The 23,758-nt window shown below is 36.1% G+C and overlaps 1 protein-coding gene and 1 long non-coding RNA gene across 2 annotated transcripts; one reads left to right on the top strand and one right to left on the bottom strand.

Moving 5' to 3' along the window:
- The first annotated feature begins 3,066 nt into the window (after nucleotides 1-3,066).
- On the top strand, nucleotides 3,067-4,244 carry LOC143846863 (uncharacterized). The gene is made up of 2 exons (XR_013234869.1): nucleotides 3,067-3,451; nucleotides 3,891-4,244. It is a non-coding gene; the product is annotated as an uncharacterized LOC143846863 (long non-coding RNA).
- A 2,013-nt stretch (nucleotides 4,245-6,257) lies between these two features.
- On the bottom strand, nucleotides 6,258-23,487 carry LOC143845727 (Survival protein SurE-like phosphatase/nucleotidase). The gene is made up of 10 exons (XM_077354137.1): nucleotides 23,241-23,487; nucleotides 18,245-18,339; nucleotides 16,141-16,208; nucleotides 15,652-15,695; nucleotides 14,171-14,248; nucleotides 9,314-9,467; nucleotides 8,968-9,147; nucleotides 7,939-8,004; nucleotides 7,732-7,846; nucleotides 6,258-6,492 (listed from the first exon to the last, which is right to left on the bottom strand). The coding sequence occupies exons 1-9, from the start codon at nucleotides 23,381-23,383 to the stop codon at nucleotides 7,736-7,738; spliced, it is 939 nt and encodes a 312-aa protein (XP_077210252.1). The 5' UTR covers nucleotides 23,384-23,487; the 3' UTR covers nucleotides 6,258-6,492; nucleotides 7,732-7,735.
- Nucleotides 23,488-23,758: the final 271 nt, after the last annotated feature.

The following is a 23,758-nucleotide window of genomic DNA, read 5'->3' as shown; positions in this document are numbered from 1 at the left end:
AGTACATTTACTAACCCTTGTTCAATTAAAAGCACAAATACAAGTTAGGTTAGAGATTACCAATCACCACACGTGCGAGAGAAAGGAGAAGAGAAGAGCCACACCACAAGAGAACACCAAGTTTTATAGTGGTTCGGTCTATCAAAAAGACATACTCATCTCTTCCAAGTTTAGCTCCTTGGGTACTCCACTATGGTGAGATTTCAAGCCTAATCTCGAAACTCTTTTTTTTTTGAAATGGTGAAAAATATCATAAAAAGAACAGGGGGGACCGAGATGGACCACACCCGAATCTCGAAACTCTTACAACAAGCTTTTCCATTCTCAAGGGCCAAAGCGAAGCCCATCTGCATGAAGCCTTCCGAGGGACTCTCCCTCTTACATTCTTCACCTTTCTTAACGGGCCGAAGAGGAGAGCCTCATCTTCACAATTCTTAACGGGCCGAAGAGAAGACCCTCACATGAAGAACAAATAAAATATAAAAACTCTCATGCCTCTTGGTAGACGGATTACAACATTGAAAGCTCACAACCACTCCAAAGAAATAAACAAATAAAAGCCCTATGGAGTGCCTCTTGAAAGAATGTGGAAATACAAGCTCAAAGAGGATTTTGCTTTTGAAATAAAACTTGAAGCTCAAAGAGAAATGTGATTTGATCTTTATCAAATGTTCAAAAGCTTGTTTAGATAGGTTTTAATCATGTAGTGTATTTGAAAATATGACCATTTTGGGGTAAAACCATAAAAAACTAGGTTGAAAAAGTTAACCTGCGAAAGCCCCAACGCTAGTTTGCTCGACCGCGGAGGTCGACCGAGCCATCGCGGTCGCCCGCCCCTATCGGGCGCCCTTTTATATTTTCAAATTTCTTACCGTCGCGGTCGACTGACCCCATGGCGGTCGTCCGACGAGACTAACTTGTTTGCTCAAAAATCTAAGCTCAAAAACCTATCTCGGTCGACCGACTCACGGCGGTCGCCCGCCCAAACCCATAACAGATTGTTCTTGGATGTCCAGGGACACCTCCGCGGTTGCCCGATTGACCCGGTCGACCGGCCCGCCAATATCCGGCAAGTGCTGGATTTCCAATTACCTTACCGCGGTCGCCCGAGACACCTCGGTTGAACGGTCCTGTATAAAATTTCATTTTTACTTTAAAGTTCAAGGGCTTTTGGGCTATGGTCTTTAGGCTTAAGTCCAAGGTTTTCAAACACATTTTTGGGTGTGTTGATGGTTTTCAAAGATGTAAAATGTTAAGCATAAAAACCATTTGAAAACCTTTTGAAAGTGCATTTAAACATAAAATCAAGAGGACTCCAAATACATTCTAAAAATAAGAACCTTGAGTCTTCTTGGAATGTCTTGGCTCCTTTGCACTTTCTTGGACTTCTTCGGCTTGTGAGTGAACTTCTTGACCTTGTTTGGCTCTTGTGACTTGTCCTCCAATCTTCAATGCATGTTGAGGTACATGAGGTGTCACCATGGCATGTTCAACTCCAAGTTCCTTCTTGACACTTGCTTAGGGAACTTGTGGGATCTTCATGTTGAGCTTCTTGACTTGTACATCTTCAAATGAGGATGTCTCCAATATAGGTGCAAGCTCTTGGTTCCTTTGATCCTTGATCCACAAGCCATGTGTTGAGAAGAATTATGCAATGACGATTATGACATGAAAATCATGTATATAACACAACACCTCAAAGCAACACATCAGTTCATAAATGCTAATCAATAAGGTGGATGATTAACCCATGGGAACCCTTGGGCTTACATGTTGCTATTTGTCCCGCCTTGATCGGATAATCCTAGCCTCTTGATGTAGCAAGCAGCCCTCACTTAGGCCCCGTTTGGATGCAAGGATTTTCTGGAAAAGTTTGGAAAGGAAAATTATTTCTACAATTCCAGAATTTTTTTTTTACAAAAGAACAAAGATAACTTGAAGCAACCCTATTCAATTCTTATATAGAGGGACCTTCAATTTATGATGATAGTCTCTAAATAACCATAATAATATTTTTTCACTCTAAAATGCAGGAAGAAAATTTTTCTCGAGAAAAAGGTTTCCATCAAAAATGCTTTTCTTGCAATCCAAGCAGGGCAAGGTTCACCCAAGATAATCCTTGCCTCCGTTCAGTGTGGGGCCACGGCCATGTTGTGTGCCTTATGATGGCCCACAGGATCAACCATCAACTATATGTATCCCATTAATGGAACTCATAAATGACCATTAGGATTGATCTTAATGCTGATTGATTGTGTACTTGCTTGGACACAACTGTTTGGATGTATGGAAAATTTATCTTGAAAAAAAGTCCATTGAAAACAGAATTCCAAGATCTAGTAGGTTTCAAATTTTCTCATAAAAGAGCGAAAATTTTCAGTTTAGGCTCAATTTCATTAGAAGGAAAATGGACATAAATCAAATTTTAAGCCTGAAACTCTTGATTCAGTAACACTTTCTTTTGTTTTGTTGCGAATCATTTACAATTTGATCAATTTTTTCATGCCATTGTAATTTTGACTATTCCTTGCATGTCTGTGGATCCTTGGGGTGTCTATACATGCCGAGACAATACTACCATTCAAAGGCAATTTTATATAAAGCGAATCCCGTAACAAGATTTATGTTTAGATTCTTTAGAATATGAAATTGGAGCAATTTATTAATAAAGTAGTATGTTTTTATTGCCCTTATTGCCCAATTATTAGAGTAAAATATTGGCTTCAAAGTTTACATAAACATTAATGAAGGGCATGAGAAGCATATGGTTTTTTTTATTTAATTGTAGTGTTATTCTAAGTAGCAATTATTCAAATGGGTCAGGAGAAACATCAATATGGGCCATATGTTTTTGTTTCTAGACACATGGGTGCAGCTACTTGTACAACTACTAGTCTTGTTCCACAATGCAAAATAACATTATCTTGGGAAAAAAAACAATATCCTTGTGAGAGACTCTTTGGCATGTTTTCTTGACAAAAAAAGAGATGGACCAAAAAGAGAGAAACCCAAAATGAAATCATGCTGAGGAATGGGAAAACAGAGCATTTGGCTTGAGACACAAGGAATATTAAGAAAAAGAGTAGAGGGACGAAATGGGAGAAGGATTGGCATCTTGTACTACAAGGGAAAAAGGTGGACAATGACTTGGTACCAAGAGAATATGTTATGCATGATTAGTCTGCAAGGGAATGCAAGTATGGTAGAAATAGTATTCTAGACTTCACCCTTGTCTAAGCAAACCTACAGTCTCTCTCTCGCTCTCTCTCTCTCTCTCTCTCTCTCTCTCTCTCTCTCTCTCTCTCTCTCTCTCTCTCTCTCTCTCTACCCTCTCTATTTCCTCCCTTCACCTGTCATGAAACACACCCACTTCTCCAAATGGGGTGGCTGCAATCCCTCCTCTCCCCTTTGAAGAAGCTATGGGTTCGTCTGCATTCAGCCCATAAAAAGAGTATTTCTCCATTGAAACCCATTTATCCATTTCTTTTACTAGTAATTTCACATTTTAGTTTTACTATACTCGTAAACCTTTTTACTTTTGATTCTCTTCCCTTCAAACTTACAACCCATTACTTTAATACTTGCTTCTTTGCATCCATGCAGCATTGCCCTCTATCTCTAGCCTTGTTGTTGTTTTTTCCTTTCTTTGCGCCCCTTTCCTTAGCATGGTTTTGCTTTACACCCAACTCTTAAAATTCTCCATTTCCTCATTCATGCATCTTATTGTTGTGTTCTTTGTCATTGCCTGTTATTTTTCTTTTCTTTCACTTTCTTCTCCCTCATTTATTTATTTTATTAGCTCAAGTTCTCAATATCTGCATCATTGGCCTCCATTTTCAATCTGCCATTCATATATTTAAACAATAATTTCTCATGGTTTTTCTTTTCAGGTAGAGGGATATACATTCTCTATGAAGATGTGAAATCCTGCCCATATGAAGATGTTCACGTGATGTGGTCAATCCTAGTAGAGTCACAAGCACCTCCTCTCTTGCCATCTAAACAATGAGGCTTCTTAGATCCACAAAGAAGTATCAAAGTTTTGATGTACATAGATATCTAAACACATATAGACCTTTTTAATTTCTTTACTATCTGTGTAGCTAGACATATTAAAATGGTTTTTTATACATACTTTCATGCCTGTAAATGGACAAAATCCTTTCTTCCAAACCCCCATGATTTCACAAGCTTGAAAACTAATGGTCATTTGTAAAATATCAACAAGATATTGATTAAAAGTCTTCTTGTTTCTGATTGTTGCTCTGTCTATTTTTTGGGTAGTTGGAAGGTTGGAGTTTCAATTCAAATCCATGGGATCACCTTAAAGAGTTGATGAATTTGGACACTTCATCTCAATAGAAAAGCAGATAAAAGGCACCCATGTGATGTTCATGACATCTAAGTCATGCATTAGATTTGAACTTTTATTTAAGCAATTCTAATGATGATGCTCCTTGACTTGCTAGAAGGAAACCCCCACTGTGGCTTTTTTAAATAATAAACATTCAAGACAATGCACCCCAAGCTTTTAAAAATGAGAATAATCACCTCTTAGGCAGATTATATGCTTTATCACTTAATTACATAGGGTTTAATGGTGGGTGACAAAGGTCGGTAGGATTACTTTGTCAGTAGGATTACTACATCTCTCTCTCTCTCTCTCTCTCTCTCTCTCTCTCTCTCTCTCTCTCTCTCTCTCTCTCTCTCTCTCTCTCTCTCTCTCTCTTAAATGTATTAGATTTAGAGCAATGATAAACAAAAGGGCGCCCTTGCAAAAATCGGGTGCAAAGTGTGCCTCCATTGGACCCAAATCACATATTTATAATGTCACCGAAAATGTAAAAGTAAAGAAATCCCCCACAAAATGCAAAATACAATGTGGAAATGATCAGATCGTAGGCCAATTCCACTTTCGTCTTTGCTTTCCAAACGAAATCCCATTTTGGAAGTATTTTCCAAGAAATGTTAAATGGATATATACTGGTGATGTGGATCCAATAGAGGCACCCTTGCACCTGGTTTTCGCATGGGCCCTTAAATTCAGCATTCCTCTTAGATTTATGCATAAGGTCCCAACTCAGTTACTCTTCAACTAATTAATTATGGGATAGTCTAACCTCAGCCATTCAAAGAAAAATGAATGGGCTGATTTCTGGCGAGGCACTTAGTCGCGACCTCGGTGAAATCCACTCGAGAGAGAGAGATGTAATGACTGTCACTGTCATGTTGGACCAAGGAGTTTCCAGGGTTAGGTGGGGATAAGATGACTTGTAAGTGTAGCTTTTCTACAGATAGAGCCTGGAGGTAATGATTTCCATATAGAATCCGAGCTTTTTAGTATAAAGAATTCTGCTAAGTTAAATACCATTCATGATTAGGAGCCCCTAAGAATTTAGTTTCTTCATGCTCAATTTCTTTCAGTCCAGCAAACTGGTAGCTAAAATCATCAATAACTAGAGCAATCAATTGAATTAGGCATCAGATGATTAAAAGAGATTTCAAATTTTATTTTTTTCTTTTTTGGACTGAAAGATCCCTGAAATTGTTTCTTGGGCTTTCTAGATGAAAATATTAAGGTTCTTAAACCAGAGTATTTTTCAAAAAGCATTGTACGGGCGACACCATAGGATGATCCAAACCGTTCATTTGATAGGCCGCCGCATATATCGGTTGTGCCCCAAAAAACCTTATCTCCATAGGATGACCCTATCCCTCTGATCTATAGAGGAACGGTCTATTATGGAAATCTCTATAGATGGAACATCATTCTATGGAAATGATTTTTTGGGCACAACCAATACACGTTGTGGCCCATTAAATGGACGGCTTGGATCGTCCTATGATGTGGGCCGTACAGTCCTTTTTGAAAAAAATACTGGACAAAACAAGCTACTCCTTAAACCAAGGCTCTTTAAGCATAAGATACAAGAATCTTTTTGCTCCCTTCCTGTTTTTGTTCCAGGCTTTGAATCGTTGGTACCACTTCAAAAGGAATTAGTTTTGGGTCATTGTCATTCATAAGGAGAATAGAGACGTAGTGCAGATATCCTGTGTTTTGTATATCCTGTACTTTGACAGTAATTCTTCATCCTTATGGACTAAGGTGCACCACAGACATTAAGCATATTGCCAAGTCACGGAACTCTTGTACACATCGAGTTTAATTATCTTTTTGAGGAACTTAGAGATCTCTTTTTAACATGAGAGGAGAAGATTAATCGATTCACGAATATATTACTTGTACCAAATAGAGGAAGAGGCAAATGATTATTTTCTTATCCAACTTATTAAAAAGAGAAATAGCAGAGTTCAAAACACCACAAGGCAATAATGTAATCATCAAATGCCAACTTGGATGACATATTCCAGATGGCCAAATCTAATATCTGCAATCTCAGAAAGAGATTGGACAATAATGGATTGTAAAACACAACGCAAACTTCGAGCTCCAAAGCCGGCCTCAATTAGCAGCTTAAATATCATAAAATCCTGCGGAAGAATTTCCAGGACACGGGAAATGAGTAAATCTGCATGTTTTTCTTTATATGGTTTAAATCCAAATATTATGCATTGACCAATCTATTCTGCATAAAAAACATACAACAATCATGCATGATAAAATAATTAGGCAACTATGTACTAATGAAAGAAGTATGGACTGGTGGTTGTTTAAATTTCTAAATAATCAATAAAATGTTTGCGGTTAATGAGAAAGGAAGTTTCCACAACCTAAAATTCAAAAACTGATGATCAAATGAAGTACTGTGATTTAATCAAAACACTTCTATAAAAAACATTCCTAAGCAGAATTCTTTTCAAATGGAACTTCCTTTAATGACAAGAAAGAACAAATAAAAACAGTTGACAGAAAAGAGTAATCTTGATCAATTTCATTTCCCAGTTTTAAAGTGAGTGGTGGATTGAGGAGTATGTTTATGGTGCTGCATTTGTCATGGAGAGAACAGTGGCCTCACACCAATTCTAGGTTCCAAGGTTAGAGTTGCAATTATTTGTGTAATAGTTGTACATTACTAGATGAAGATGCATGTCCCACTGGATCATAGAATGACATAGGGGAAATTGATCGCAGAAGTGGAAGCAAAAATGAAGAGGATATATTAGAGTCCTTACCAGGTTATATATCTTCAAGAGCTGATAAAAATTTTCTAGGTGTAAGGTGACTCTCAAAGACAGCTATAGGACGGACATACCCATAAAAAAAAAGAAGGACATGAGATCATCTCTAGTACCATGAAAACTAGCCAATTATGTTCCCAAAGCGGTAGATTTTAGTAGGGAATGTTCCCCTTGGTTCAAGTAAATCTCAAGAAGTGTTTAAGGGAATAGACAATGGATTGACAACTGACAGAGTCGACCAGGATATGCTCAACCTTGAAAAGGTGTTCCATTTATAACATGTGGCGGGATGACATGTCCATCCTAATGTTCTTTCTAGTATTTTTCTTTTCTTTTTTACTGGCTCTCCTGTTATATTTCTTCATTTTCTGTTTCTAAGGACATTTCCTCATCTACTTTCTTGTATTGCATATTTTCTTGATGTGAAATTCTTTTGTTATCACTCCAAAAAAAAAAAAATCCAACAGAAAAGAGGGAGCTTGACATAGAAGATTCTAGAAGGCAACCCAAAAAAAGGGGTGATAAATTGAAACGGAACGCCTGATGTAATTGAAATGCACATAATATATTCAATTGCAGAATGAAACCAACTTTTTTATAATGATGATGGTGATGGGTACTCAGCTACACGCTTTATCCAATCTTTCAAGTAGGCCTCGGCATCTACTTCTGGGGGTGAAATGGCACCAAGAGGAGTGACTGTTATCTGAAACAGAGACACAAATATCATGCTTATCACCATCCTGTCCAGATAAAACATAATTATGTTTTAAATATGTTTTAAAGAAAGTTACTAACATATCCTTTTCGAAGAGCTCCAATGTCTGAATCCTCGTCTCCTCCAAATTCTTGCCAACTTTGTACCTAATTAAATGTAGCAAAAGAGGTTCCAAAGTTAATTAAAATGTAAAAGAACCTTCAGTTCATTAGAATAACATGATGTATTAAACACTAAAAAAACATGATGTATTTGTTCAAAGTTTTTGTTGGTAACTGCTGGGAGCTTGGATGACCAATTAAAATTAACAAATCCAATGTTATGTGATGGTTTCTAAGCATGTATTTGTACTTGAAACATACAATTCCGTGATTTTACAGGATTTCCACTGAAATTGCCAACCGAAACGTTTGAGACCGAAACTGAAATTTAAAACCTTGTAGGTAGTTTGGCAACATTTGCATATTTGAGACTTAGCTTTACTTTATTTTATTGAATTCTCACTCGGAAATTCAAACATTTATGCTAGAAGGCTTTCACAATGAGATTATATTTCTAATTAATGTAAAATAATCGATTCTATCCAAAATAAAGAAAGGGTGCACGAGGCTCCCGCCATTGCGGGGTCTGGAGAGGACTAGATGTACACAGCCTTACTCCTGCTTTGCAGAGAGGCTGTTTCCGTGACCCGAACCAGTGACCACCAGGTCACAATGGAGCAACCTTACCATTGCGCCAAGGCTCGCCCTCTATTTCTTTCCAAAATAAAGAATGGTCACAAAGGTGAATAACATTTATTGCTTACTCTAAAATGGAAGCAAGTATGGAAATGACAACAACATTAAGTAAACCTCGATATACAGCTGACAAAATAGAAATGAGAAAATTTTCAGGGAATATAATCATCAGTAGGGATATGTGACTATTCCCTTCTTTTGGTATTGGCACTCCTCTCTGTATTTTGAACTTCTCACATTGGCTGTTAGCCAATGAGAAAAATGTAAAATAAAGAGAGGAGTAGCAAGATCAAAACAAGAGATTGCGAATGGCCATCTCCCATTATCAAATTGTTGCAAATAAAAGGTCATATGAATAAAAAGGAATCACACCTCTCTCTTGAACAAAAGATGCTCTTGTAATGGAGTTGAGCCTGAGCTCATTTCTGGCACTGCAACTGAGTCAACCTCCATATTCAAAGCTGAAAAGATCGTATCCCCTTGTTTGCTGGAGGTGATTTGCTTCCACCCAATTCTTATCATACTTCTCCCTTGTTTAGTCAACTTATAACCCTTTGGTGAACCACAAGAAATAAATATGTCACAACAAGATTTCAACCAATACATCTCTTGACATAACATACTTCTCAAAATGTGAGAATAAGTAGCCTCCAAGAAAATGAAGAAGTGTCTAGCATAATGTGATACTTTATGAAAGGATTCTAGTTTTAAAGATCACCTTATGATTCGCAATATCGGTTGGCAAATCCATATTTAAAAAGAATCCTTGAGGATAAGTTTTATTCTTGAGCTCAGTCAATATTGCATTTATGATTGGCAAGCAAGCCTCCGCACCTATTTTGAAGTCGTGAACGTTGCTCTGACCTCCCACCCTGAAAGTCCAATTTACCAGTTAGTTTTTTTTTTTTTTTTTTTTGGGAAGTAGTCCACTTAACTAGTTCCCCAACTAGCTTGGGACAAAGGCTGAGTTGAGTTGAGTTGAGTCCACTTAACTAGTTAGTTAAAAACATCAAAAGCCTTACTAGATCAGCAACTCTGTGTGTGTGTGTGTGTGTGTGTGTGTGTGTGTGTGAGAGAGAGAGAGAGAGAGAGAGAGAGAGAGAGAGAGAGAGAGAGAGATAAGATCAAGTTAAGCACCGTTTCCATATCAAGAGAGATACTTTAAATAAGTAACAGAAAACATTAACCACTTAATACATTAAGTTACCACATTGTACTATATATTGGCTTCCCATAGTTTCTTTTTCTGTGATTGTTCGAATTATTGCATAAAATAATTTGGATTAAGTCAAGCTGGAAACTGCAGCCAGATCCTCTAGTCAGGCATGGTTTAAAGTTTAGTACATAGTTTTTTGTAGAAAAAAGGAAATTAAAAAATCATTATGCATTGAATAATGTTTTGGTAAGAAATTTTTATGCATTGAATAGTATTTTGGTAAGTTGTATGTCCACAATAGCATAGTTACAAATATTCGTCTCAAAAATTTCTCGAGAATGGCGTATCTCAGAATAAAATTGTTATTTCGGATTTATATCGTGAATCTATGACAATATTTTGGTGATATTTGTGCAGTCAATAATAAAGTATGAAGACATCTCGATATTTTTCAGAATCTCAGAATAATTTTGGGATTCTGTCTTTTTATTAAAAAACACAATATCGCTATATTTTCAAAAAATATCGGAGATATTTATGACTATGCACAGTAGAGCCACAACTTAGGCTTGAGTCCTCTCAAACGCAACCCAACTTTAGAACTCTATTTCCAAATACCATAAGGTAGAAGAGGCTTTCCCATGCTACGTATTAATAGCAAGCGTAACTTGCAACAGTCATTGACCAGTTCAAAAAAAAACTTGAAACAGTCATTGATGCAATGGGCTGGTAACTAAATTACAATCACAAATTTGTGATTCTCCCTGTTGGGACCCTTTTTATTTGTCTTTTTCTCCTGTAATGGTTTTATTGATCATTCTGTGGAAATTCATTGATGAGGTGGCTACAGAAGGGGAGTTCTAAAAGGAGTAAGATGGGGAATATGGATCGGGTTGGTAGGATTGGGATTTCAGTAATAGTTTTGGGAAATAAAATTGGTTTTTTTGGATTGTTGGGTCTGCTGATCTGTAAAGGGAAATAATTGTAACAGGTCTAGGGAAGGTCTGCAGCAGGCTAATCGGTGGGTAAAAGGGTTTAAAATATGGACTGGTTTGTAACCAAAAAAAATCAAAAGGTTGTTGGGATGGAAAACCCTTTAACACAATTTATATTTGCCCATTGAACATCATGGTTTATGTTAGAAAAAAGATTTGAATCAGGGAAATATTTGTCTCAATTTATCCCAAGGCTCTATTTCTTTAGAAATATAATGAGCATAAAAAGAATTTTACACCCATTTTACGTCAAAATTAAGAACCGGTGCCCAAACAACAAAGGGGCTTCCCCACATTTTTTCTCTTCTAAGCAACAAAAAAGTCTCACATAGGCTCTGTTCACTTCTTTTCCCCGGAAAGGAAAGGAAAGGATTTCGTTTTCCTTTCCTTTCCAGGTGACATGGCAGAAGGGAAAGGAATGAAGAGGAAAAGCCTTCTTTTTCCATGGAAAGCCTCTTTCCGATATATTTAATCGGAAAGCAAATCTCAAGTAACAGGGAAAAAGTCAATTTCCACGTCATTTTTAGCCTTTAAATAAGAAATTCCACATCTGAAAATAGTTTTCCCTGGAAAAGAAGTGAACACAGAAATTCTGTCTTGTCAAGGTCTTGTCAGGGACAAAAAAGGATGTTTTCCAGGGAAAACAGCACCAAGGAAAACAAGTGAACAGAGCCATAGGGTATTTTCCCCCTGCCTCTCATCCTTATTGCTTCCTATGAGACTAGGTGGGTTCTCTATTATCCTATGAGATCCTTCTATATTCATTAAAATCAGTACTTGAAAGAAAAAACTCAACATGGCAAAAAGAAAAGAGGAAAATCTAAACTTAAGTTATAAAATAAAAAATTGTCTGCATCGTAGAGAGAAGGTTGACATGGCCAATGAATTCAAAACCTAGTAAATATCTCACTCAAAAAAAAAAAAACAAAAAAACTGGCAACTAAATTTTATGAATCGATGAATTTTTCTTTACTTGATGTAGACTCAAGGTCGGCTTGAAAATACAACACTCTTGGCAGCTTTTCAAACAACATAGATACAAGTAGCTTTCCTATATTGTTGCTAAAATACTCCTTGCTAAGCTTGGGATCCAGCTCATTGCCTTCTCTCCCGGCTTCCACCCACCTAGGCAGACCTAATCAATGTTCTCTTGGACATACTAAAAAACCTACATGACATATGATCGAAATAAAATGTTTCAATAAAAGGATGAAATAATAGATTTTGACAATTTTCGTCCAAAAAATGTTGACTCAGGTCGACAATTGCTCCCTTGGCAACCCATACATAGGAAATATTGGCAACGTTTTTAGGAACTCTTTGCGTAGCATCATCTGTGTACATCTAGCCCTCCCCAGACCCCGCAATGGTGGGAGCCTCGTGCATTGGGCCGCCCTTTATTTAGTAAATAAAAACTTACTATATTTAGTATTTTGATACGGACACCCACAATAAACCCCCTTAATTTGATAACGGCACCCCTTCTATAATAGAAGCTTACAATTAAAATATGGGGCCGATGATGGTCCCCATCATTCGCTTTATAAGCCACTTATATACACCACTGTGTGATGCATATGATATAAGTCATGGAGTATAAGTGTAAGATACATAACTTACATAAGTATATGTAAGTCACTTAGATATTATGTTTTTTACTTTAGTATTGTGTACACTATATGGGGCACTTTATGTAATTCTGCCTTTGATTAACACCCACAATAAACCCCCTTAAGTTGATAATGGCACCCCTTCTATAACAGAAGCTTACAATCAAAATATGGGGCCGATGATGGTCCCCATCATTCACTTTATAAGCCACTTATATACACCACTGTGTGATGCATAGAAGTCATGGAGTATAAGTGTATGATACATGACTTACATAAGTATATATAAGTCACTTAGATATTATGTTTTTTTACTTTAGTATTGTGTACACTATATGGGGCAGTTTATGTAATTCTGCCTTTGATTAATGATATAAAAGAGAGGAAACAAGTCATGGGCCCTGACTTGAACTCCTCCTTCCTCAACTTTTTGTGAGGCTTACCTTAGGGTTTTCGAGGATTCTTCAGTATTTTATCTTCTTTTTTCTTTACTTTCCAATCAAAGGTAATTTGACATGGTTTTTTTTTAAAGGTGATTGTGAAACAACCAGTTACTCCAAAAGCTTAAGCTGTTGGAGAAGGTGTTATTTATTCTTTTATACTTAAACACTCCCCCCTCACGTGTGGCCCCCTCTCTTTGGGTCGGCCTACACGTGGCAAATGTGGCCCCACTTTTGGATTGACCATTGCATGTGGAATTTTGACATCAAGGAGGTTTGAATTCAGGACCTTTGCTCTGATACCATGTGAAACAACCAGTTACTCCAAAACCTTAAGCTGTTGGAGAAGGTGTTATTTATTCTTTTATACTTTAACAGTGATTACATTAATGAAAGATCAATGACCGAGGTGGTCAAGAGGCAGATTACAAGCACATTAAAACAGAAAAATAAAACCTACAAACACAAGTGTCCCCACCCTAGCTGCCCCATAAAACTAAGGAAACAACACCAGAGTCCCTAACATAAACTCTCATGGATCGCCCTCTCAAGGAAGTAGAAAGTCAAATATTTGGAACTCCTCTCTACTTACTCCCGAGCAAGCGTCCGTCTCCGCAGTAGCTGATCACCACACATGTCTTATCTAGGAGAACATCCCTGCCAATGTGTCCCTGATCTGCTCAATGGCGTCTGCGAACCAACACGGATATCGGCTCCCTTTCCTCGAATCCCATCAATTATCAGATGTTGTAGCTGGTCCCTAGAGACTGCACAAATACCACATACGAGAGCCCTAAATTTAGTCTCAATAGCTCTTGTCTCGCCAAACGGACTAAAGAAAGCCTATAACACAATCCATATTGCCATCCTATATGCTCTAGCAAGGGCAATGTGGAAGGACCATTGTCGTGGACGCTGAATTTAAATATATGATTGGAGCATATTTCAGCTTCAGGCCCTTAGATTTTCTAAACACTGCTCTAAGAAAAAAATGAACCTTTCGGGGGCAGAACCTTGGAAGTAGTCGGGTGGGAACTTAAAACCAAATCACGAAAAACTGAAAATTGGAGGTTTTGAAACCAATGGGAATAAGTGAAGAATAATGCAATAAGCTTATATATAAGAAGTGTGGAATTTTGAACAAATAAACTTAACAGGCAACAGCTACATCAATTTCCTCATATGATTCCTCCCTTTTCGGTCTAGAGGGTTCAAGTAAAGAGAGTGTTAGCATGAATCAGCCACGTTAAAACAATAGCATTTTCACATCCATTTTTTTTTTTTTTTGAATAGTAGCCAATTTTATTGAAAAAGGGGGGACCGAGTTGGTCAGACTTCAGAGAACATGTGAAAAACAATAGCATTTTTGCTTACCAATTATATGATATAGATAAAGAAGGAAGGCCACTTATGAATCCCTCTCGAGCACCAGCTACCGTCCCGGAGTACACACTGCAAGTCCAGCAAAGAGGAAATTTCCATCAATGTGATGAGAAAAAATCATGCCCGCCGATTTATTTAACAAGCAAATGTACTTGGAAAGAATTCACCGAGCTAATGTGCAAATACCATATCATCCTACAAATGGAAAGATGTTTAAAGAAAACTATAAATTGTACAAAATACATAAATTTCAGACTACAAAATAATGAAACCAGATAAATCAATGTCAGGGAGATCTTAATTAAAGCAATGAATGATTAATAGAAAAGACATTTACATGAATGATTAATAGAAAAGACGTTTGCGCTTAATTTTGAACACTTTGGGATTGAAAAAGTTGGTGATATGATCCAGGTTTACAAGTAACGTACCACCAATATGGAAACAGAAACTCAGTAATAAACAACACATAATACCTAAAAGCATGAATGAAAACTGTATTGCATTGTCAATAAGGGATTTATAAATACAGTAATAAATTAGATCATCAGCATAAACATGCAATAATCACTAATAAACCTTGCTTTCCCGCCTTATGCAAATGTTAATAACCTTTTCTTAATTGGCATTGTTTTGCTGCATGTACAGACTGTACAGTACTAGCAGAACTCTGTGGTTCCAACTCTCGACCCCCAAACACAAAATACTACTTACACTTTCTAAGAGAAAAGATATATTATGGAGCTAAAATAATGGAAACATGACAGTGATGACACTCGCAAATAACTGTGCTCGGAAAGAGACCTAACCTGTGAGTTTTCTATACACAAAAAAAAATCTTAAGGAGAACTTAGGAATTCTTACGTCTAATTATAGAGGAGCATCGACAATAGTTACAAACCACACTATATCAGTAAGGCATTTTAATTGACTGACAAAATATGAATTCCAAATTCCTTGGAAGTTGGGCTCAAAGAGCGGAAAAAAGATGGTTGTACTTCAGAAGTATACTTATTTGAGTTTTTTCTATAAAAAATTAAGTTTCCAGTAGTTCTGTATAAAGGAAACATCAAATAATTTTTTTTTGAAACATATTAGATGTTTTAGGCCATTATGTAGCAAAGAAAGAAAAACCAGAAAACTCATTTTTGCTAATTCTAAGAATAAGCTATCAACAAAGATGCCAGAGATGAAATTTTATGAACCAGATATAGGCAAGAAAATTGTACGTTTTTTTCCTGAGAGCTAAATTAATGTTTGAAAGCCCCTCAAGAGGATAATAATGGATCTGTCCAAATAATATCATTGTTAATTGAAAAGAATCCTGCAACTTAAATATTAAAAAAAAAAAATTAAAGATTTTTTGCAGTCAAGTTGAAGACAATGTTTTCTAATGTTAAAAGTGCTTCTGCAGCACAGCCAAGAAAGGTGGATAGCCATAAAGAAGGCACGAGTAAGAATATGTTACTAACATGTGATATCCACAGTTTGAACCAATGTTGATGCCACTGATTACCTGTAATCATAGATAGGACTAAATTAGCAACAGATGCAATATCAAAGGAAGATAATTTGAGGATGCCCAGAGAGGGTCATGAACCCAGAACTACCAATCCCTGCACGCCCTGCATGGGGGGCAGTCCATGCAGGTTGTCTGTCCCACATGTAGGGCATGCAGGGAGTGGTAGGCCCAGGGACACCGCCCTCCTCTGCATCCTCCAAGCATTCCTCAAAATCAAAACATATCATATTTTGCAGAGAATTTGGAATTTATCTTACACATATTCTTTGTTTCTGTAAAGATGAGAACCAATGAAAGAATTTAGATTGTTGCCCATAGTAAATTATTGATGACATAAAAAAAAGTAAATTATTAATGTTTAGTATCCATGCTCGTTTAGTACCACAGATTATTTGCAATAATGTGGTAAGCTTGTTCATAGAGGAGTTTTAACATCTACCAAGTCAGGAGGTGAACCAGGGAAGAGTACTTTAGATATCCCCAAAGAAGCACAATCTGCTGGAGTTCCTGCAAATAATGAAATTAAAGCTTATTAAGACATGTATTCTAACAGGAAAGCGAACCATACACAATTTGGCATTAGCACTCCATTATCCATCATAATAAGGTGATGAGGTTTATGATGGAAATGAATAATTTTTAAAGCATGAGTTTGTCAAGCAAATAAAGAATAATCTCTGTTAAAGTAAAAATAAGATGAATAAGACTGGGTGGTGATCAACCAATATGTGGAATAGAGAGAAGGGAAGAGAATGAAGAAGATAAGAAAGAAAGAAAGAAGAATAAGAGAGGAGAGAGAATTCACGGAGTTTAAGAGTATAGTTGACCGTGTGGGAAGCGAAAGGTGGAATTGAAGGCTCTCAGGAAGGGAAGAAGAGGGAAGCATATAACGGGTTGGGGAAGTGTCATGGGAAGCGACGCAAAAACATAAAGGGAAGTGCCAGGGAAGTGAACAGGAAGTGCGGGAATAAAAAATAATAATAAAATATAAAAAAATTATAAAAAATTAGTACCAATTAAAAATAAGACTAATAAGTTCTAATAATTTTTTTCAATGTTTATAAAATTTAAATGCAAGTGAATTCAAGTTATCAAGCAAGATAAGCAAATCAAATTCAAACACCATAAATGAATCAAAATTTCAAATGACATTGTTCGAAACAAATTTCACATGCATGAAAAAGATAATCACACATAAAATATATTGGGATCAAATTTCCTTCTTGCGAGAAGAGGTTTTATTAATTTTGGAAGGGATCGTACACTTCCGGCTTTATTGACCGCTAATTACATTTCTTGAAGAAAGAGAAATACCTCTGATTATCCATCAAGAGGTTCCCTATCTAAATACAACTTTTAGTTAATTATCCTCCAGAATGATCTGATTTTTGTTAACAGATCTTTTGGATGAAATTTCTTTGTCTTGTGGACTTTTTTCATCTTCTCAAACTTTCTTCATTTGTACGATACTTAGGTTTTGAAATTTAAAATTCCTGTGAATCTTCACATTGAAAAAGTTGGCTCACCTTCAATTCAAATAGAATGAACCCACCAAACATGTTGACAAAAATAAAAGATCTTATATATTTTTTACCTTTGCAATTGTTATTGACACCACTATTTGCACCATATACATCTGAATTACCATTTCTCTATTAATGCAACAGATCAGAGGTTGAAAAACAGGGCCTTAGTAAAAAATAGAAGCGTTCCAAATTGAAAATAGCACCTTAGTAAAAACCAATAAAAAATGTTTTAATGAAAAATTTCCAAACCTTTTAGAGTTTCCCAAAATAGGTGTTTCTAGAAAAAATTCCAAACTTTTTAGGGCTTTCCAATAAAAGTTTTTTTTTTAGAAAAATCCATGGAAAAGCAAGAAAAAAAATGTTTCTTTAATTTCCAAGGTTTTTTTTCCGATTTATAACAGATTAGCGTAGGATGTTTGCCTTTTTTTATTGTTGAGAAAAATGGATTTATATGCTATAAATTGGAATATCTTTCCATTTTTCGGTCTAATATCGGTCGAAATAATGAAATTTCTAAGGAAATAATGAATTGCAAAGAATCCATTGAGATTTCATTTCGGTGGGGCTAGAAACATAAACATTTCGGTCATTTCGTGTCGGTTTCGGTGGAAATTTAAAACAATGAAACCTAATCATAAAGGCCCATTTTTCTGCAAGGTCAATCCTACATGGTCAAGGAGGACATCTTCCTTTGAAAGGATTTCATATAAAAACAAAAGTGTCGGTTGAAAATGAACAAGGGCGAAGCTTGGTGTCGCTTTGTGATGCAAGATAGCAATTAAAAACCGCATTTTTCAACCTTGCAAGGAATGGATCATGGCATCTCTCTCTGGGTATTTTAGTCATTTAAGGAAAATCAACTTTTAGAGAGAAAAATAAACATAGTGGAATGGAACAAAAGAGGGGAGGAAAATATCAACCCCTTGTAACATATACAGTCAAGTGCGAAATGTAGTATAGCAACTGCTCAAAACCAAGCCTATAACATAATATCATAAATTGAAAAATATATCAAACCTGAAACTGCATAGGCTGTTGCTCCTTCGATCTCAACGCGGTTGGCATGAAGAGCATGAAGCCAAGTAATGCCATGACTAACAGCTGACTTTTCTCTATAAAAAATGCCAAGGCATGATAATTACCTTAATAATGGTATTCAAAAAGGCAATGCCAACAGATAGCATTTTCTATTAACAAATAGAAAACTATCTTACAAACAATAGAACCCAAATAACTAAATGAGAAGCAGGTGGAGAACGCACAAGACTAGCCAAAGCATTTTAAGTATAGACAATACTCTTATATCAAGTTTGAGGTAGATTCATTATAAGATCTAACAAACTACCTTTTAATGTAATTAGATGTATTAAAAAATTTGTATTCTAGGTTTCCACCAAACAATCTTTGGAAAGTACTTCATACGAAATAACAATAAGGAAACAAGATAAGATAAGAATGTAATTAGAAAAATTTGAAACCAAAAGCACATGAAATGCATAGATACTGTCTAACTTGATTTAATTAGCAATGTCTTACTTTCAGTCATGTGATGAACAAGTGAGTAATGCACTTGATTGATGACACCATGAGAAAAATATGAATAGCACATAAAATTCATGGTCAACAATGTCTTAAAAATCTTATTTGATATGGAGTGCCATCAACCTACATAATGCAAGCATGACCATGCATAGGTGTAGTCACATTGTTCAAATTCAAATGGGTGTCCAAAAGAAGTAAGGAGAAAATTGCAATAATACTAGCCTTTTATTTCGGGTGGCATAAGAACATCCTTTACCCCTTTCATGCAGTAAATACTGTTTCACTTAGTATTTTATAATGAAAACATGGTAATAAATGAAAGCCAAATATGACATAAGCCCAAAACCCCACTCACCACCTCCATTCCCTAAACCAACCACCTTGTCTCCAACCCCACCACATCTCCTAGCACTACCGATACTATGAAAATAGGTTGTATTTTTATCTCTCTCATCTCTCTCTCTTTCAATCATTTCATTCTAGACCTTTGTTTCCATTTTAGCTCCTCCTGGATGATGATCCGATTGTATTCTTCCCGGAGTTGGAATCTTTCCGATCTCTAGTCTAAAGTTAGCTGACCATCTTCATTAATGTCGTCTAACACAGTGAGTCTTTCAAGAATTGTATTCTTTCATTGGGCCACCTCTCCCATAATTTCCTTGGCCCAACTTTTAAGTTGATTTGATGGATATGAGCTTCTGACCCAATCTCTCATCAGCAGGACCAGACCCTTTTTTCATTTTTTTTTTCTATTTGTCTCATAGTATTTCATCTTTTATTGATAAATTTATGTGTAATTGACTGTTTGATTGTACCACTCATCTATTCGGCTAGATATATCAAGTCATGAATGCTTTGGGCTTTTTTATTATGTTATTTAATATTTTTATTTTTAATTATTTATTTTTCTGATTTATTTAACAAATACTAATTTTTTATTATTTACACACTACGAACATGATTCACTTATATATCAGTTTATGTGCCCATTTTTTATGAACTCTTTTCACCTTTTTTTCATTTTTTTTATTTTTAAACATTTTAACATTAACTTTTCTTTCATGTTTGTGTGGAAACTTCCACCGATATCCATGTGTTAAGGCCTATTCCTGTTTACTATTTTTCCTTTTTTTTACAGTTTTTTAATTGTGGGACTTGTTAGTAGTTACGCCACTTACATTAGTATCACACCTATTTTATTGTTTATCTGACCATTTGTCAGTTCAAGTAGTAACAGAAAAACTAGATATCCAGAAGGCTGATATGAATGCCAACATAGTACGAATCTAAAACCACGTTAAAATTATGAGATCATTTTTAGTTCAAGTAAATCTGCCAAAAATAGTTTAAATAAGAGTAGACATAGATATACGATTAAAATGTTGTAGATAGCTCTATTTATTGCACCGTGAGAATTTGTATCACCCTATTCACAACTGTGTCGCTGATAAGGATGATAAATATCGTGAATACGGCTGATATGTACCTTAACTGAGAAAAAGACTGAAAGCCTTCAAATTATAATAATATTAAAATTTACTAATGAAATCTCTTAATCATGCTGTCACTTAAGAACCACTCTTACAACAGATAAATTCACATGCATATTGATCACCACCAACATCCATCAACATATTAGGTCTCTCAAAAATCTATTAAGAATATTAAGGCAATATATATGCATATATACGAGCCGATTATACTATGGTCCCAGGTCTTACAAGGCCTGCCTTCACCATATTATACATGGCCCCTGTTTTCTGTCTTTTGACATGTACTCACAAACAGATGCACCCTACTAAGGATAGACCGTGGCCCAAACATCATCCATTAGTGAGAAGCAACGTGTAGAATTAATGGCGTTCAATGTGAAAGGATGTAAATCATTTTCCATTGATCTAATACCTAGCTTCTCAGTTCTCACCAACCACTGAGAGCTATGGGGACTGGAGCCCGTCAATTGGCACAACACCACATGTGTTACATGTTCAAAATACAATTTTTGGCCTTATAGGACCAAAGACCATAGAATCGAGTATCAACACAAAGGTATGGGTGTGTTTATAATGCATCCAAAATGAAATCAACTTTATTATGTTGGTAATAAAAACAAAACCAGGCCCTATGTTGGATACATCAAGCTTAACTTCTTGCTGCCCCACGAACAAAGGCTCCCTCAAGGTTAAATATGTTTATTCCTTGTCCAAGTTACTAACCCTAAGGAGTCATTAAAGCCTCAAAAAATGCGTGATTCCCTTGATAGGCAAAGCATAGGTATGCCTTTGCAGAATGTATTAGCAAATCTCATAAATGCTTGCTAGTTTGGCATTGAAGAGTTATTAGTATAAGATCACAAAACCACACAACAAACGCAAATATGGTTCTATACACAACACAAGTTGCATGGTGCATCCCATAGAGTATCAGGTTCTATCTTGTATTTCAAACTTCTCTTTCTCAAACTAGCATACATGCCATTTGATGATTTAACTTAATGCTCATATAAACTACAATGTAAACTAATTTGAATATCTCCACCCTAAATCTCATTAACAAGATAATTTAATACTTAAATAGATAAGCGTATGAACGTATTTGTACATCTTCAACCCAAATCTCACTAACCCTATGTCCTAATCATGCCTCCTTTTCCCCTGAAGGATACCTACTTCCGTCACATCATATTTCCTGCATATGTTTCATGCAGTGTTTAAAAACTCAACCTCGGCCTAAGTAAAGAAAGAATCAACTCAATCAAGTCAATGATTGATGCGGACCATTCTTCATTAACTCGGGCGAGTGGTATGGAAAAAGTAAGACTGAGGCAAGACATTGGCCAAGGACAATGTCTTGCCTGAGTAGTTGATGATTGAGTCAGTGGAGTTGATGATTGAATCGAGGGGTTTTCTAAGAGTGGTTGGATGCATCTAGGTAACTACTATTACAGTAGTACACTGAGAAGTTTCTTATATGTATCTGTTGCATCATTTCCCACATCCATTTCTCAATCCTGCTATGGTCCAAATAGGACTCATATAAAAGTCAACAAGCAAATTCAGCCTAATCATGGCACAATTTTTACTTGGGACATGCCTGGTCTCATTAGTGTCCTTCATTTAAGAAACAATAAAGAATCTATCATTCATGTGATTTTGATATCAACTCTATTTCATTTCCAACAATCAGGCTAATATATGTATGAAATGATAAGAAGTCAAAAGCTCCCATTGTTCTACTCACATTGTTCTATATGCATACAACAGTCCATGTTTCCCACAATCTGCTCATCAGTCTGTTAAATGTTATATGATAAATACTATAGATGTAACATGAATGGTAAAAAAAACATTATAATCGTATGCAATGTTTTTAAGTATTGCCCATCCAAAATCCGATACATATCAGCAACAGATAAGATTTTAATCGGAGTGTTAGAGACTGAATGGGGTTTTCATAATTTTGTGCCCTGTAACCTTTTGGACTCAGCAAAGAATCCCTTTAATTCATTACATAAATTTCCACCTCCAGGATCCAGCCAAAAAAAAATTAAAAACCTCGATATTGATATCCATTTTCATATGAAGGGAAATACATAGCTCTTTTGGAAGGTTTATTTGTGGCAGATTATGCAGAAAGGCTACTGGTTAAAAGAAACCCTTCAACTGTAAATCAATGGGGTGTTGAATGGGGCACAGGCCTAGAGAGACTAGCAACACTCATTCGTGAGATAAGCGAGACAGTGATCAAATGAGGCATGTGGCAGATGGTCTAGCAAAAGAAGATATGGCAACCAAGAACAGGGTCTTTGAATTAGGCAATCTCAGTCAGTAAGGTAACAATAATTTTGTGCTTTTCTTGTTTCACTTAGATTAATAAATGTTACATATCCATCTGAAATAACTTTTGTAAAGATAGTTGCTCAAATAGTCTCCATCCACAATAAAATGAATCAAACTCCATTCTCATAAGAAGCAACTGCATGAGACAAACAGCACGAAAATCTTCGAAAAATTACTCATTGCCTCCCAGATTTGATCCTTTACGCCCTGTTTGGATTCCAGGACATTTCTAGAAAAGTTGGGAAAGGAAAAAAAAAATTGTAAAAAAATCCCCTTTTTTTTTTTACACACTAAAAAACTGACTTGACCCAAAACTTTTCAATTTCAATAAAAATTCACCTTCAATTTACGCTGATATCCGTTAAAATTGACCATAATCATATCATTTCCATCTAAATTGTGTAAAGAAAAAACTTATCCGAGTAAAAAAATCCATCAGAAAAGTTTTTTTTCTGGCAATCCAAACAGAGCCTTAGGGTATAATAATGTAAGGCATTAAAATAGGAAAGAATCTCACCGTCGGTAAACAAAATTAAATAAAAGAAGATGAATACAGAGAAACGATGGATTAATAAAAAATCAAAGAAGAGATATACAGAGAGAGAGAGAGAGAGGGATTATAGGAGACTGACGAATCAGGAGCGCAGACACGAACTTCGTAAAAATTGGTGGAAACAAGGACCTGAACCAGGGCTCGTAATCCAGGGGCGTTTATTCCATCATCGTTGGTGATTAAAATTTTAGGTCGAGAATTAGGGTTCAATCCTCCTTCCATTCTCAGCAGATCTTCACGAGGAGGAGGAAAGATTGCAAATGCGACAGAAGACGGAACTTTCGAACCAATTCTCTTCACTGTTGTCAGGTTATTAAATACTGTGTCTGTCCTTTTTTGCGTCTTGCATACGCAAAAAGGAGAGCCAACTCTTTGTTAATTAGCCTTTCATAAAACGTGAATTTGTTTGTCAATTTCGTGGAATGCCATTTCGCGATTCACATTATAAGCGGTGCGAATCATCCTACAGCGGGTGCGACATTTAACTACGGAATCCGTTTGGTTGCCGGAATTTTTTTGGTTCTTGGGATTTCTGTGGAACAAAAAACTCCCCGGGAGATTGGTGGAAAAACAAAAAAACTCCCTGAAAGTATCCCG

This window comes from Tasmannia lanceolata, unplaced genomic scaffold, assembly GCF_043159265.1.
Source record: "Tasmannia lanceolata isolate RefF3 unplaced genomic scaffold, GAP_Taslan_0.1 ptg000015l, whole genome shotgun sequence".
Taxonomy (NCBI): domain Eukaryota; kingdom Viridiplantae; phylum Streptophyta; class Magnoliopsida; order Canellales; family Winteraceae; genus Tasmannia; species Tasmannia lanceolata.
This window is presented reverse-complemented; position numbering and strand designations above follow the sequence as displayed.